At 42.3% G+C, this 16594-nt stretch overlaps 1 protein-coding gene across 4 annotated transcripts in view; it reads left to right on the forward strand.

Moving 5' to 3' along the window:
- sfswap (splicing factor SWAP) overlaps nt 1-16594 on the forward strand; it is a 122760-nt gene that overhangs the window by 39084 nt on the left and 67082 nt on the right. For all 4 annotated transcript variants that reach the window (XR_010977217.1, XM_068054591.1, XM_068054593.1 and 1 more), the window contains exon 9: nt 10813-10944. Coding sequence is in view for 3 of the 4 variants with exons in the window: in XM_068054591.1 (XP_067910692.1) it covers nt 10813-10944 (132 nt within the window). In the remaining variant the exon portion in view is untranslated. The remainder of the gene's footprint in view (nt 1-10812; nt 10945-16594) is intronic.

Here is a 16594-nt window from a genome sequence, read left to right on the forward strand (position 1 = left end):
AATTTAAAGAAATGAAACATGAAAAGGAGAGTTTTATTGGGGAGAATACTAGAGTGGGAATCAGACAAAAGACATTTTGGCTAGAACTGTAATATTGTAATATATTGGAAAAAATTATTAGCCTTCGGGGAGACGGTGGCATAGTGGTAATGTCAATGAACTAGTAATCCAGAGGCCTAGGCTAATGCAGCTGGTGGAGTTTCGTTACAATTAATTAATTTTTAAAAATCTGGAATTGAAAGCTACTCTTGAGTAATGGTACCATGAAACTATCATTAATTGTCATAAAAACCTATCTAGTTCCCTAATATCCCTTAGGGAAAGAAATCGGTCCTTGCCTTGTCTGGCCTGCATGTGGCTCCAACCCGACAGTAATGTGGTTGTCTCTTAACTGCCCTCTGAAATGGTCTAGCAAGCCACTCCGTTGTCAAGGGCAATTGGGATTGGGGAACAAATGCAGGCCTTGCCAGCGATGCCCACATCCCATGAAATAATTTTTAAAAAAGAAAATGTGAATTTATATAAATCATGCTGTGAAAGGCAAAAACTATTTTGTGGTAATTAATCTATCTTCATTACTACTCCAGTTTGCTCTTTCCTCTCTTCCTCTTCTTGTAACTCCCAAAAAAGACTAACAGATTCCAGACCACACCCTTGACTGTCATGTGGCCCAACATCTTATCTCTTCCCCAGTTCTTATTCCCAGTGCGTAGCCCCAGCTCCACGTTGCAACCCCATGCTCCACTGCAAACTTCTCCCTTCCCAGCTTTTACACTTCTCTCGCTCTCATATGCTCCATTACATCCTGGGCACCCTGTCTCTGCCTCAACCAACTACCACCTCCAACCTGGTACATGTTGGCTATAATCTTGCTGCAGGTTTTGAGCTTTAAAGATGATAATAGAAAATGAGCACATGGCAAAAGGAGAGCTACACTGGCAGATTTGGAGCAAGACAAAAAGGAGGGTGGGTGTGAGGATCTGCAGCAAAAGAGAGATGAATACAAAACAGTGACAAAGAAGTTGACAAAATGGAAACCACAATGCTAATGATTTGAGTGGAGAAAAGAGAGTAGAAGACAAAGACAGAAGGGGGAATTTTAACTCCTGGGTGATGTTACGACCGAGGTAGGAGGAGTGCATTGTCTTTTCTAGTTCCACTTCTCCACAGGTCACAACATATATTTAAATGTTTACCCGGTTACCGATTCAGTCAATTATAGACTACTCTTTATCCCAGAATAAAATGCGCCAACCATGTTTCTTTAATAAACAACAAAATTGTCAGTTTATTATAAAACAAGACATAACCAGTAACAAAGCAAAACATTAACACACAATTTTCAATTGTGTTTCATTACAAACAGTGGGGGGGAAAAAGATGAAAAAGATTTTAAAATACATTTTCACACTCATACTCATTCACTCTTTACCTGTAACTTATGCACTTCTACTTTGTATCAGCTTTGCACTCCGATAACTCAAAGCAAAGTTAAATTGTAGACAAAATATCCGCAATTACATTATTTTTTCCCGCAATGTGGATAATCTTCAAGTGATAAGGTTGCAATCGTAAAGTATCGGAATAGTCTGGCATTCTGGTTTTTGAATTTTTCCACAAACACTGGGGGTTATGATCAGTATATACCAGTGTGTCTTTTGTAGTCGTGGCGGACATAGACCTCACTGCTTGAGAGTTAGTAATAAGCCTAGGGTTTCCTTTTTGGTGCCAATTTAGCTTTTTGGAAAAGTACCCCACTGGCCTTTCTATGCCTGATTCATCGTCTTGTAACCTGATGCCAGGTCACTAGCATCAATTGCTACCTTGAGGGGCTTAGTGAAATTTGGAGCAGCCAACACTGGTTCATTAATCAAAATGACTTTCAGTCTCTCAAAAGATGCTTGGCATTACCCTGACCACATTACCTTCATTTTCTTTTTTTGCAGCAAATCTGTCAGTGGAGCAGCTATAGTACTAAAATTTGGTACAAACTTGTGGTAGAAACCACACATCCCCAAGAACCTCATGATTTCTCACTTAGTCCTAGGGGTGGGGAACTCCACCAATTCTTGTACTTTTACTATTCTTGGCAACACTTGTCCTTGCCCTACTATGTGCCCAAGGTAGGTTACTCTGGCTTTTGCAAATTCGCTTTTGGCAAGGTTTATCACTAAATCAGCCGATTGTAATTTTCTAAGCAGAGCTTCTAGTTGTTCCAAGTGTTGCTGTATACCAGCACATCATCAAGATAAACCACACAGTTAGGAAAACTGGCTACCACTTGGCTCATTAGTCTCTGAAAAGTTGTTGGGGCATTTTTTAACCCGAATGGCATCTCCAGCATCGGAAAAGACTGCCTGGTGTGACAAAGGCCGATATTTCTTTAGCTCGGGGTGTTAAAGGAACCTGTCAGTATTCCTTTAACAAATCTATTTTTGTAAGAAACGTGGCACTGCCCACTCTGTCAATACAGTCTTCCAAGTGAGGTATTGGGTAGGAGTCTGCCTTTGTTACTGCATTAACCTTCCTGTAGTCAATGCAGAATCTAGTTGAACTGTCTGTTTTAGGCTCTAACAGCAATGGGGAACTCAGCTGTTGTGGTTTTCCAGCATGTATTGTATTTCTGCTTTCACCTGGGCCTGTTTGTCTGGACTTAAGCGATAAGGATGCTGTTTCATAGGAAATGATTCCCCTATATCCACATCTTGTGTGGCTGAGGTTGTACACCCTGACTTGTCCCGACAGACTTTTTTAAATGCTATGAGTAGTCTTATTAGGTCTTCTCATTGTTCTGCATCTAAATATGAAAGTATAGTGTCTAATCTCCCTAACAATTCATTATTAGCTAACCGGATAGTAGGAAGTTTAGTTTGAGAATTGTCTAGGTCTCCTTCTGCCGCATCATCACTATCCCTTTCGTCCTTCACTCTCCTTATTACCTGCCAGACCTGTGCTTTCTTATTCTCCTTCCGGTGATGATATTGTTTCAACATATTGGTGTGACACACCTGATTATTCTTTGGCGATCTGTCATGTCTATCAAGTAATTTACTGTCCCAATTCTTCTGACCGCATTGTATGGCCAACTGAACTGTGCTTTCAGCGGTTCACCCTGTAAAGGCAGTAACACCTCATCCCCTGGTTGAAATTTTCAGGTCTTGGCATGCTTTGTCTGCCTATTTCTTCGTAGTTGTTTGGATAGCGTTGAGGTGTTCCTGTGCCACTTTGCAAGCTCTCGTGAGCCGTTCCCGGAACATGGATGCATAATCTAACACAGAAGATTTGTCCCTCTGTTCTAAAAAAACCTTTCTTTGATTAGTTTTAGAGGACCTCTTATCCCATGTCCATAAACTAATTCAAAAGGACTAAAACCGGTAAACTCATTATGTGAATCCCTAGTGGCAAACAAAAGAAATTCTAGCCCTTTATCCGAATCATGGGGACATTCATGACATTATGCTCTGATCATTGTTTTGAGGATCTGATGGTACCTTTCTAAAGTCCCTTGTGTCTGTGGGTGGTACGCTGAAGACTTTAACTGTGTTATACCCAAATTACCCATAACTTCCTGAAAAATTTTAGACATAAAATTGGAACCATGATCTGACTGAATCTCAATCGGTAGTCCATATCTAGTGAAGAACTGGGTTAATTTCTCTACAATTACCTTAGCAGAAATTGTTCTCAAGGGAATGGCCTCTGGGAACCGAGTAGCCATATTCATGATATTGAGTATATATTGGTGCCCCGCTTTCGTTTTTGGTAAAGGTCCTACACAGACTACCAGTACCCTACTGAATGGTTCCCCAAAAACTGGTATGGGAGTTAGAGGTGCCGGTTTTATGACCGGTTGCAGTTTTCCCACAAGTTAGCGCGTATGACACATTTTACAAAACTGTACCACGTCCTTGTGAAGACCTGGCCAGTAAAAATGTCGACCTATACATGATTGGGTCTTCCAGATGCCCACTTGTCCCGCTATAGGAATTTATGGGCTATCCTTAATATTTCCCGGCAATACTTGGGTGGTACCACTATCTTGTGAACAACCATCCATTCTTCATCTGCAGGTCTGTGAGCAGGTCTCCACTTTCCCATCAGAATCCCATTTTTAATATGGTATCCTTCCGGAACTCCTTTTGCCTAATCTTCAGTTAGAGCTAATTCTGCCACTTTATTTAACTCTGGATCGGTTTGCTGAGCCTTGATCAGAGAAGACTTACTGAACATTTCCTTCAGATTATCCAAATCCCCAAAGAGAGTTTCAGATATTCGGCTGTCTGCCTGTGGTGCGAACTTTACCTCTGACAATGTAACTTTTTTAGCTATTGCTCGGGTCACTGCGCATGCAGGAAAAATACCTGCAACTTTTTCCTACAACCGTTCTGTCTCTTTAACTTCACTTGTTTTTTCCATGACTACTAGAGAAGCCACTACTTTCACTCCAGTCAAATCATTCCCCAGGAGCAGGTCAACTCCATCTACAGGCAAAGTATGGACAACCACTATAGTTACCGTTCCAGACAGTAGGTCACAATCTAGGTACACCCGATCAGAAGGCACGGGTATATACTCCCGCCTATACCATTAACTAAAAATTTGGCATTCAATGTGCTCTCCGGTAGAAAAGCTATGCCTTTCCCCAGCAAAAGAGTTTGGGTGGCTCCTGTATCCCTAATTATAACTATAGGTTTACCTGCCTCACTTGAGGGATAAGGAGTTACTTTTCCTTTTGACAAGAATTCCCTACAACTCGCGGGTATGCTGTTCACGCCCCCCACACTCAGTGGTTTTTGTACTTGGCCTTATAGCTGCAGTCAGAGCTACAGCCTGATCTGGCATAGTCTCGGTCACGGCCCCTTTCTCTGCATTGTTGTTTTGTACCCCAATAAGTCCCATGGGTTTACGCTGCAACTTCTAGCATTCTGCATGAAGATGTCCCACCTTTTGGCAGTGGTAACACTTAGGCTTGTGGACCTCACTTCTATGCTCAGCATCTTCCTTTCTGGCCTGAGGAGGAAATCCTGAGGTGTTCCCAGCTGTCACTTCTTGTCCAAAGTGAAACCCAAAACAGCATCTCAAGAGTCAAGCTTCCTGACCCTATAAATCTTGACATGTCATTTCTCTGTAAACATCTTCCCCACGTCATAAAAGCCTCCTTTTTTTAATTGGTTTGTGGGATGTGGACGTCGCTGGCTAGGCCAGCATTTATTGCCCATCCCTAATTGGCCTTGAATTGAATGGCTTGCTAAGCCATTTCAGAGGGCATTTGAGTCAACCACATTGTTGTGGGTCTGGAGTCACATGTTGGTCAGACCAGGTAAGGATGGCATTCGTGAACCAGATGGGTTTTTACAACAATCGACAATGTTTTCATGGTAACCATTAGACTGGCTTTTAATTCCAGATTTATTAATTGAATTCAGATTTCACCATCTGCCATAGTGGAATTTGAACCCATGTCCCCAGAGCATTAGCATGGGCTCTGGATTACTAGTCCAGTGACATTACCACTACACCACTGCCTCCCCCTGCTGGGTATTTATCTGACAGGTGACCTCCAGCAAACATTGTTTTCAAACAAGACCTCTCGGTGTCCCTTTAATGACCCCAGTGAGAAAAAAATCCATGGAATCCTTTTCGGTTTTCCCAAATAAAGCAGTGTCCATAATTCTACAAGACATGAGTCCTCAAAAACAAAAGAAGTACCCTCCTAACAGAGAGAAGTCAGCAAGGCGCTGACATGGGAGTTTTCATTGGAGACTCAAAAATAACTGCTTGGCCTCATATGTCCCACTGACCGGCTGTCCATTGAAACAAGCCTAAAGAGGCACCTCGCCACCAGTTGGTGGGTACTTGGGTAAGATGTGTGGCAAGGGGTTCAACCAGTTCAGCAGGGAATGAGCCCAAGCCAGCAGAACCCAGGCACCTGCTCCTCCTGACTCCACAAAGTTGAGGTTAAAATGAACCTTTTAGGGTTTCTTCCTGTTCCCCGATGGAAATTATGAACATATAAATGAGGAGCAGGAGTAGGCCACTTGGCCCCTCGAGCCTGCTCCCCCATTCAATAAGTTCATGGCTGAACTGATTTCTCCACATTACCACTCATCCCCTTGCTTATCAAGAATCTGTCTACCTCTGCCTTAAACATATTCAAAGACTCTGCTTCCACCGCCTTTTGAAGAAGAGAGTTCCAAAGACTCACGACCCTCTGAGAGAAAAATGTCTGCTCATCTCTGTCTTAAATGGGCGACCATTTATTTTTAAACAGTGACCCCTAGTTCTAGATTCTCCCATAAAAGTGAAACATCCTTTCCACATCCACCCTGTCACACTCCTCAGGATCTTATATGATTCAATCAAGTCGCCTCTTACTCTTCTAAATTTCAGCAGATACAAGCCTAGCCTGTCCAGTTTTTCCTCGTAAGGCAGGCCACCCATTCCAGGTATTAGTCTAGTAAACCTTCTCTGTACTGCTTCCAACGCATTTACATCCTTAAACAAAGAGACCAATACTGTACACAGTACTCCAGATGTGGTCTCACCAATGCCCTGTATAGCTGAAGCATAATCTCCCTACTTTTGTATTCAATTCCCCTCACGATAAACGATAACATTCTATTAGCTTTCCTAATTACATGCTGAACCTGCATACTAACCTTTTGCGATTCATGCACTAAGACACCCAGATCCCTCTACATTCCAGAGCCCCGCAATCTTTCACCCTTTAGATAATATGCTTCTTTGTTATTCTTGCTGCCAAAATGGACAACTTTGCATTTTCCCACATTATATTTCATTATTCCATCTGCCAGATTTTTGCCCACTCACGTAACTGTTATATCCTTTTGTGGCCTCCTTATGTCCTCTTCACAACCTACTTTCCTACCTATCTTTGTGTCATCAGCAAATTTAGCGACCATACCTGCGGTCCCTTGATCTAAGTCATTTATATAAATGGTAAAAAGTTGAGGCCCCAGCACAGATCCCTGTGGCACACCACTCGTTACATCTTGCCAACCAGAAAATGACCCATTTATGCCTACTCTCTGTTTCCTGTTAGCTAGCCAGTCCTCTATCCATGCCAATATGTTATTCCCTACACCATGGGCTTTTATTTTCTGCAATAACCTTTGATGTGGCAGCTTATCAAATGCCTTCTGGAAATCTAAGTACAATGCATCTAACAGTTCCCCTTTATCCACAGCACATGTAACTCCCTCAAAGAATTCCAATAAATTGGTTAAGCATGATTTCCCTTTCACAAATTCATGTTGACTCTACCTGATTACCATCAATTTTTCCAAGTGCCCTGCTATAACATCTTTAATAATAGTTTCTAACTTTTTCCCTAAGACAGATGTTAAGCTAACTGGCCTGTAGTTTCCTGCTTTCTGTCTCCCTCCCTTTCTGAATAAAGGAGTTACATTTGCTATTTTCTAGTCTAGCGGAACCTTCCCTGAATCTAGGGAATTTTGGAAAATTAAAACTAATGCATCAACTATCTCACTGGCCGCTTATTTTAAGGCCCTAGGATGAAGTCCATCAGAACCCAGGGGCTTGTCAGCCCTCGGCTCCAAGAATTTGTTCAGTACCAATTCACTGGTGATTGTAATTTTCTTGAGCTCCTCCCTCCATTCCATTTCCTGACTTACAGCTAATACTGGGATGTTACTTGTATCCTCTATAGTGAAGACCGATGCAAAATACCTGTTCAATTCATCTGCCATCTCCTTATTATCCATCATTAATTCCCCAGACTCACTTTCTTTCGGACCAACGTTCACTTTGTTAACTTTTCTTCTTTAAATATCTGTAGAAACTCTTACTATCTGTCTTTATATTTCTAGCTAGCTTTCTCTTGTACTCTAATTTTACCTTCCTAATCAATCTTTTAACCAGTCTTTGCTTTTTAATATTCTGTCCAGTCATCTGACCTGCCACCCACCTTTGCGCAATTATATGTTTTTTCTTTAAGTTGATACTATCTTTAACTGTTTTAGTTGACCACGGATGGCGGGTCTCCCCCTTGGAATTTTTCTTTCTCATTGGAATGTATCCTGTGTATTCTGAAATATCCCCATAAATGTCTGCCACTGCATCTCTATTGACCTATCCTTTAACCTAATTTGCCACTTCACTTTAGCTAGCTCTGCTTTCATGCCCTCATAATTGCCCTTATTTAAGTTTAAAATACTGGTCTTGGGCCCACTCTTCTCGCCCTCAAAATTTGAATGCAAAATTCAATCATATTATGATTGCTGCTACCTAGGGGCCCCTTAACTATGCGTTCATTAATTAATCCTATCTCATTGCACAATGCCAGGTCTAGTATAGCCTCCTCTCTGGTTGGCTCCAGAATGTACTGTTCCAAGAAATTATCCCAAAAACATTCTATGTACTCCTCATCTAGGCTACCACTGCCCATCTGCTATTTCCAGTCTATATGTAGGTTAAAATCCCCCATGATTATTGCCGTACCTTTCTGGCAGGCTGCCATTATTTCTTCCTTTTATACCCCATCCTACAGTGTGGTTAATGTTAGGTGGCCTGTACACCATTCCCACAAGTGAGTTTTTGCCTTTATGATTCCTCATCTCTACCCAAACTGCTTCTACATCCTGGTTTCCTGAACTTAGGTCATCCCTCTCTATTGCGCCATCATTAATTAACAGAGCCACCCCTCCACCTTTTCCTAGTTTGCTGTCCTCCCTAGATGCCATGCGCCCTTGAATATTCATGTCCCAATCCATGCCATCCTGCAGCCATATCTCTGTACTAGCTATCAGATCATACTTATTTATTTCTATTTGTGCGCTCAGTTCGTCTATTTTGTGTCGAATGCTACGTGCATTTAGTTTTAGTCCTTTTATTATTTTTGTAATCTTTAGCCTTATGTGTTGATTTACTTTTAGATTTGTACACTCCGTCCCTTCCTGTCATAGTCTGTTTATCATTTCCCATATTCATACCAACTTCTCTTGCCTTGTCTCTACTCCTTTATTTACCATATCTTCCCAAATTTGATCCCTTGCCCCCATTATTCAGTTTAAAACCTTCTCTACTTCCATAGTTATGCGACTCGCTAGACCACCGGCCCCAGCACGGTTCAGGTGTAGACCATCCCAACGGTGCAGCCGCCACTTTCTCCAGTACTGGTGTCAGTGCCCCATGAACCGGAACCCACTTCTACCACCTCAGTCTTTGAGCCTTGCATTATTTTTATTTATTTATTTATACAGCACTGAAACAGGCCCTTTGGCCCACCGAGTCTGTGCCGACCATCAACCACCCATTTTATACTAATTAATCCCATATTCCCTACCACATCCCCACAATTATCCTACCACTGACCTACACTAGGGGCAATTTGCAATGGCCAATTTACCTATCAACCTGCAAGTCTTTGGCTGTGGGAGGAAACCAGAGCAGCTGGTGGAAACCCACGTGGTCACAGGGAGAACTTGCAAACTGCACACAGGCGGTACCCAGAATCGAACCCGGGTCGCTGGAGCTGTGAGGCTGCGGTGCTAGCCACTGTGCCGCCATTAATTTTTCTAATCTTATTTGCCTTATGCCAATTTGCACGTGGCTTAGGTAATAATCCAGAGATTATTACCTTTGAGGTTCTGTTTCTTAATTTAGTGCTTAATTCCTCATACTGACTATGCAGAACCTCTTGTATAATAAAAGCAAAATACTGCGGATGCTGGAAATCTGAAATAAAAACAAGAAATGCTGGAATCATTCAGCAGGTCTGGCAGCATCTGTGGAAAGAGAAGCAGAGTTAACGTTTCGGAAGGGTCCGATGAAGGGTCACTGACCCGAAACGTTAACTCTGCTTCTCTTTCCACAGATGCTGCCAGACCTGCTGAGTGATTCCAGCATTTCTTGTTTTTATTATTAATGCAGAACCTCTTTCCTTGCCCTGCCTATGTCTTTGGTACCTACATGGACCATGATGACTGGATCCTCCTCCTCCCACTGTACGTTCCTCTCCAGCCCTGAGCAGATGTCCAGAACCTGGCACTGGGCAGGCAACACAGCCGTCTGGACTCACGCTCTTTGCTACTGAGAACAGTGTCAATCCCCCTAACTGTACTGTCCTCTACTACCACTAATTCCTTTTTTCTCCCTCCACTTGAATGGCTTCCTGTGCCATGTCAGGTTGATCATCCACCCTGCAGCCCCCATTCTCATCCCAACAAGCTGAAAGAATCTCAAACCTCTTGGACAATGGCAAAGAGTGAGTCTCCTGCACTCCTGCCCTCTGGGACCCCTTACTTGCCTCAGCTGCAGCCATACTGTCCTGTTCCTGACCACTCACCAAGTCAGAAGACCCTATCCTAAGGGGTGTGACTGCCTCCTGGTATAAAGTGTCCAGGTAACTTTCCTCCTCCCTGATGTGTCTCAGTATCTGCAGCTCGGTCTCCAGTTCAATGACTCTGAGCCAAAGGTCTTCGAATCGCAAACACTTGCTGCAGCCGTGTTTGCCCTAAATCATGCTGGCATCCAGGAGCTCCCACATGCTGCAGCCGTGACATATCAGCTGTCCTGCATCCTTAATCAGCCAGGAGTTATTAAAGATGCTCTGGTAACCATCATTTGTAGTGTGTTGCCATTGGGCATTGTCTTTAAAAAGCTGTCCTTTTTGATTGGAGGGAGAGAATTTGTTTGATGTCTTGGATTGGAGGCTGCCATTTGTGATGTTTGTGTTTATCGTAGTTTATGAGAAAGCTTACAATATGCTATCATTGTGTCGCAATAATTATACTGGGTTACTTGCATAACTTGCCTATATTGTATTTTCAGTGCTCCAACTGTGGTTCCTGTCATTATTCCTCCTCCTCCTGATATTCAACCAGTCATTGACAAGCTAGCTGAGTACGTAGCCAGAAATGGAACCAAATTTGAAACTAGCGTAAGAGACAAAAAAGATACACGGTAAGAAATAATTTTGAAATAATTAAAACTTGTTACGTTAAATATATTATAAAAGAATGGCAAATAGAGTGTATGTCTATTTATTAGGGAATGGTTCTGGAAGCACGCTTTATATGCAATGGATGGATTTTCATGAGTAAAAGTTGTATGTTGGTTGAAATTTCACTGAAAATATTCACTCAATGTGCATTAAATTGGATCTTGGGATACAACTCAGGGCATTTGATTAGAAATCGAAATAGATTACTTTAGCTCATTCTGGAGGCTACTTTTGGAGTACTGTGTCGCCTTTATTATCTAAAAAAATGGATGTAATGCAGAGGACACAGAAAAAAATGGTTAAGATGATTCTGTGACTCACTTCTGAATTGTAAGGATAGACTGCTGGTTTATTTTTTCACTCAAAGAAGATTGAAGCAATTGATTGGATTGTTTAAATGATGAAAAGGATAGTTGCTATCGTATCGGTAGGTTTCCAAACTTGGCTGTGATTGTGAGATTAGTCAATATATATTTGGATAAAGGTAGTCATGTAAGACTGTAGATTCATAGAAATTTTCTTTCTCAGTGTTTGACATCGTAGGGATTTCTATCAGAATTGGTGCTTTAGTAATGATTATGTGGCAGGAAATGGAATTGAACACAAGGATAGATTTGGGCTCAGGTGATTCAACAATTATGGAACACGTTATAAAATGTTCACTTCAAGGCAAGATTATAGAACAGGAGCCACCCAAACTCTTTTGCTGGGGAAAGAATTCTATTAACTTGGTAAGACATGACCTTCCCTGCACAAAACCATGTTGCCTATCACTGATAAGCCCATTTTCTTCCAAATGGGAATAGATCCTATCCCTCAGTATCTTCTCCAGCAGTTTCCCTACCACTGACGTCAGGCTCACCGGTCTATAATTACCTGGATTTTCCCTGCTACCCTTCTTAAACAAGGGAACAACATTAGCAATTCTCCAGTCCTCCGGGTCCTCACCCGTGTTTAAGGATGCTGCAAAGATATCTGTTAAGGCCCCAACTATTTCCCCTCTCGCTTCCCTCAGTAACCTGGGATAGATCCCATCCGGACCTGGGGACTTGTCCACCTTAATGCCTTTTAGAATACCCAACACTTCCTCCCTCCTTATGCCGACTTGACCTAGAGTAATCAAACATCTGTCCCTAACCTCAACATCCGTCGTGTCCCTCTCCTCGGTGAATACTGATGCAAAGCACTCGTTTAGAATCTCACCCATTTTCTCTGACTCCACGCATAACTTTCCTCCTTTGTCCTTGAGTGGGCCAATCCTTTCTCTAGTTACCCTCTTGCTTTTTATATATGAATAAAAGGCTTTGGGATTTTCCTTAACCCTGTTTGCTAAAGATATTTCATGACCCCTTTTAGCCCTCTTAATTCCTCGTTTCAGATTGGTCCTACATTCCCGATATTCTTTCAAAGCTTCGTCTTTCTTCAGCCACCTAGACCTTATGTACGCTTCCTTTTTCCTCTTGGCTAGTCTCACAATTTCACTTGTCATCCATGGTTCCCTAATCTTGCCATTTCTATCCCTCATTTTCACAGGAACATGTCTCTCCTGCACGCTAATCAACCTCTCTTTAAAAGCCTCCCACATATCAAATGTGGATTTACCTTCAAACAGCTGCTCCCAATCTACATTCTCCAGCTCCTGCCGAATTTTGGTATAGTTGGCCTTCCCCCAATTTAGCAATCTTCCTTTGGGACCACTCTCGTCTTTGTCCATGAGTATTCTAAAACTTACGGAATTGTGATTACTATTCCCAAAGTAGTCCCCTACTGAAACTTCAACCACCTGGCCGGGCTCATTCCCCAACACCAGGTCCAGTATGGCCCCTTCCCGAGTTGGACTATTTACATACTGCTCTAGAAAACCCTCCTGGATGCTCCTTACAAATTCTGCTCCATCTCGACCTCTAACACTAAGTGAATCCCAGTCAATGTTGGGAAAATTAAAATCTCCTATCACCACCACCCTGTTGCTCCTACATCTTTCCATAATCTGTTTACATATTTGTACCTCTATCTCGCTCGCTGTTGGGAGGCCTGTAGTACAGCCCCAACATTGTTACCGCACCCTTCCTATTTCTGAGTTCTGCCCATATTGCCTCACTGCTCAAGTCCTCCATAGTGCCCTCCTTCAGCACAGCTGTGATATCCTCTTTGACCAGTACTGCAACTCCTCCACCCCTTTTACCTCCCTCTCTATCCTGCCGGAAGCATCGATATCCTGGGATATTTAGTTGCCAATCATGCCCTTCCCTCTGGTGGAGGTTTTTCATTTTCTGTTCTTGGGTGTTTCACCTGATCTTGATTGCTTAGGTGGGCAATTTGTTAGATGCTTGTTAATATTTGGATTGGGCCTGATAGAGGCCATGAAAGTACAGATATGCCTGGTATATTGGATGGTATAGGCCCAATTGCCTATTCCTCTATCAGGGTGACTTGTGTTCTTAACCTAGTTTGAATTTAGTGAGTCAACCATAAATCCCAGCACTGGCAGTAGTTGAAGTACTGCAGTTGGGCTCAGTGCCCTTGGGATATGGAGAGGGAAAATGATTTGGTTTTCCCCCTCCTGATTACTATCTAGTGACTGCTGCTGGAAGGTGCCAATTTGTGGTTATCTGGTTAGGACCGAATTAGGCGAGCTTGTTAAGATCACACATGAAAAATACTCACTTAGGCAAGATACTGAAGGACTACAGGCACCATGTGTCTGTAAGAGCCAGCATCCTTAGGGGTAGAACAGTGGGATGGTTGACAACATGATAACAGTATGATTGTGGTTGCAGAATCTGTTTCAATTTAAGTCTGTGTTTGCTGACAATGTAGCCACTAGGTGGCACAGTGCTTGCACATGCACAAATGCAGCCTCATGCACTGAAACGTCACTGTCTGTGACGTTTTTGGCAGCTGCCAGTTGTAAAGATGGCACTGCTCAATTTATCACAAAAACAAATGAAACTCAAATCATCAGTGGCTGCTGTTGCTGATGCCGCCTCCGTCCCGCCTCGTCACTTCTCCCAACTTTGGCCACTCGCCTCTTCTGCCCCATTCACCTCGCAACTTCCTCCCCTCTGATTTGCTCCCCGCTCCCTCCCGCGTCTGCTCCCCGCTCCCTCCCGCGTCTGCTCCCCGCTCCCTCCCGCGTCTGCTCCCCGCTCCCTCCCGCTCGCAGTCTCCCTTCCCCTGCCTGTCTTGTCACTCTCCCTCTCTCTCGCTTCCTCCGTGCGAGGCAGAGAGACGGTGATCACGGGAGGGAGCGGGGAGTGGAGGCAGAGCAGAGGAGAAGTGGTGAGGCAGGGAGTGAGTGGCTGACAGGTGGGGGGGGGTGAAGCGGAGAGAGCCGCTGAGGGGGGAGAAGGGGCTGATAGGTGGTGGGGGAGTAAAGAGGGGAGCAAGTGGCCAAGGGGGAGAAGTGGTGAGGCGGGGACCAGGCGGCGAGCAGATGTTGCAGTGCGGGATGACATTTTCGTGCATGTGTGCGAATTAGTCCTGGCAAGCTGGGTGCTGACGTAGGCTGCACATGCGCAGCACCGTACTGACAGCAAGAGTCCATTCTGTGCATGTGCGAAGCTGGGAGCGCTCTGATGACATCGGTGCTGGGCTGCCTTGTCAGAAGTGACTGTAAATTTAAAACACTCAGATATGGCAGCATGCAAAGCTGGTTGGTAGTGCATTTGCAATTTGTTAGATGCTTGATAATATTTTGCAAAACACATATAAATAAAATATATTTCTATGAATGCTTTAAATATTTGTATTCTCAATTTAAAATTATCTGAAATGTGCCAAACTGAGGGCTTTCTTAAAAAAAAAAAGTTCGCTGCATGCATACACAAAGCCTCAGTTATCAACTGGATATGCTGTGATTTGGACTGTCTGCTTTCCTCAGATTCACAGTTCACTGAAGATAATTTTAACGTAGTCCCAGAAGGTTACAACAAAATGCCATTGATAAACATGTTGCAGCTTTATTAATTATAAACTGTAATATATTCATAGATTTATTACAGTATAAGTCCCACATTGTGCTCCTTGGGCAGATATTTTGGAAGGAGTGGTGACAAAATAAGAAGCATGGAGTAAGAAAGGACTACTCCGCCTTGTCTACCCTCAAATTGAATTTTCCCCGCTTGTTTAATGTCAAGGCAGTGTTATTTACAGAATTTCCCTGACATTCAAAGATAATCGAGCAAAACTATGGTATATTCAGCTATCTTCATATCACTAGTATTCAACCCTTTTGCACCACAGAAATCTGCAACACCCACTGCAGCAGACCATAGTGTCCTGTGGAGTGAGTGATAATCTTCGTCTATGGCTGTCTCTTTTGCCCCCAGTGCCATTGCTAACCAAACATTAATTGAGCTTTTTGAAGGAATTAAATAAACTAGCAGCTTTTGCTTGGAGTCTCTTCCATATATTCAGTGTTATTGGGGTGGGGGGTGGCGTGGGGTGGTGGTCGCAAAATGCTTCTAATCTTTCCGTTTCATTTGCGGCTTGTTGACTTTGAACCCATGTCCTGTAATTCTGTGGAGTTTGAAGACAGATATCCTGCTTAGAACTTCATCAATGCATTAAAGTTTTAAAGACATGATACCCTCGAATCTTGTCTCCTCGTAGCTTAAAGTCCTAGCTTCTCATTCTTTGAACAATGACATGCATTTATATCCTTATTGAAAGAATAAGGTTAAAGTAATTTGATTTGTTTGGTCAAAACGTCCTGCAGGCTAGTGTTATTTTAATCGACTGAAAGAAGGAAAATAGTAATTGCTTTTTGTATTTTCTTCAATTAAATTAGAATGTTTCTTATGTTAACCAAATATTAACATAATGTTATGATAGTAAAACTCAGATTTGAAATCATTCAGATTAAAATTATTTCTAGGGTTAAAACACTGGCCCATATTCTGTGTTCTCTGTGCTTTTTAAAAGATTGAGTTGAGCAGTGAACTAATTCTTGAACCACACATCACATTTCATTTTTTAGTTCATTTGAATTTCTGTTTAATTTAATGTGACTGCACAATCCTTACTCTTTGCTTCGGTTGCTACTGAAATTAATTGAAGTTGTCATCTACATATGTTTACAGAGAAGGGTATGTGGCATGCACTGCTGTTTATTGTACTATGCAGTTAGGAAAGTGTAAAATATGATTCTGCAGTTTCATTGGGTGACATTTGAAATATGACTTGACTAGTTGTTTGAATCACTTATGTAGGCAGTATATCATCATCTGGTTAATATAATCCATCTAAAACTCAACAGACAACATTTAAGAAGGAAAACTATGGAATTAACTAGAACTTTCTTTCCCTTCTCTTTCCCAACCCACCATTCCATCTCAAATGGAATCATATATTGCCACATGTGATTTAGCTATCAATTTTGATATTTGAGGATAAACTGACACTAATTCTAAGGTTCTAATTTAATATTTGCTTGTTTTGGTGTCTTTGAGAACAATATGAATTCTGGGTTACAATATTAATCTAATATAGAGATTGTAGGAATGTTATAAAGCATGTTGAGGTGTAGTGATTACCTTACTGGATTAGGAACTACACCTGGATTAATTATCCAGAGAACGTGAGTTCAAATCTCTCAATAATTCTTTG

The sequence above is a fragment of the Heterodontus francisci genome, chromosome 23 (genome assembly GCF_036365525.1).
Source record: "Heterodontus francisci isolate sHetFra1 chromosome 23, sHetFra1.hap1, whole genome shotgun sequence".
Lineage (NCBI taxonomy): Eukaryota > Metazoa > Chordata > Chondrichthyes > Heterodontiformes > Heterodontidae > Heterodontus > Heterodontus francisci.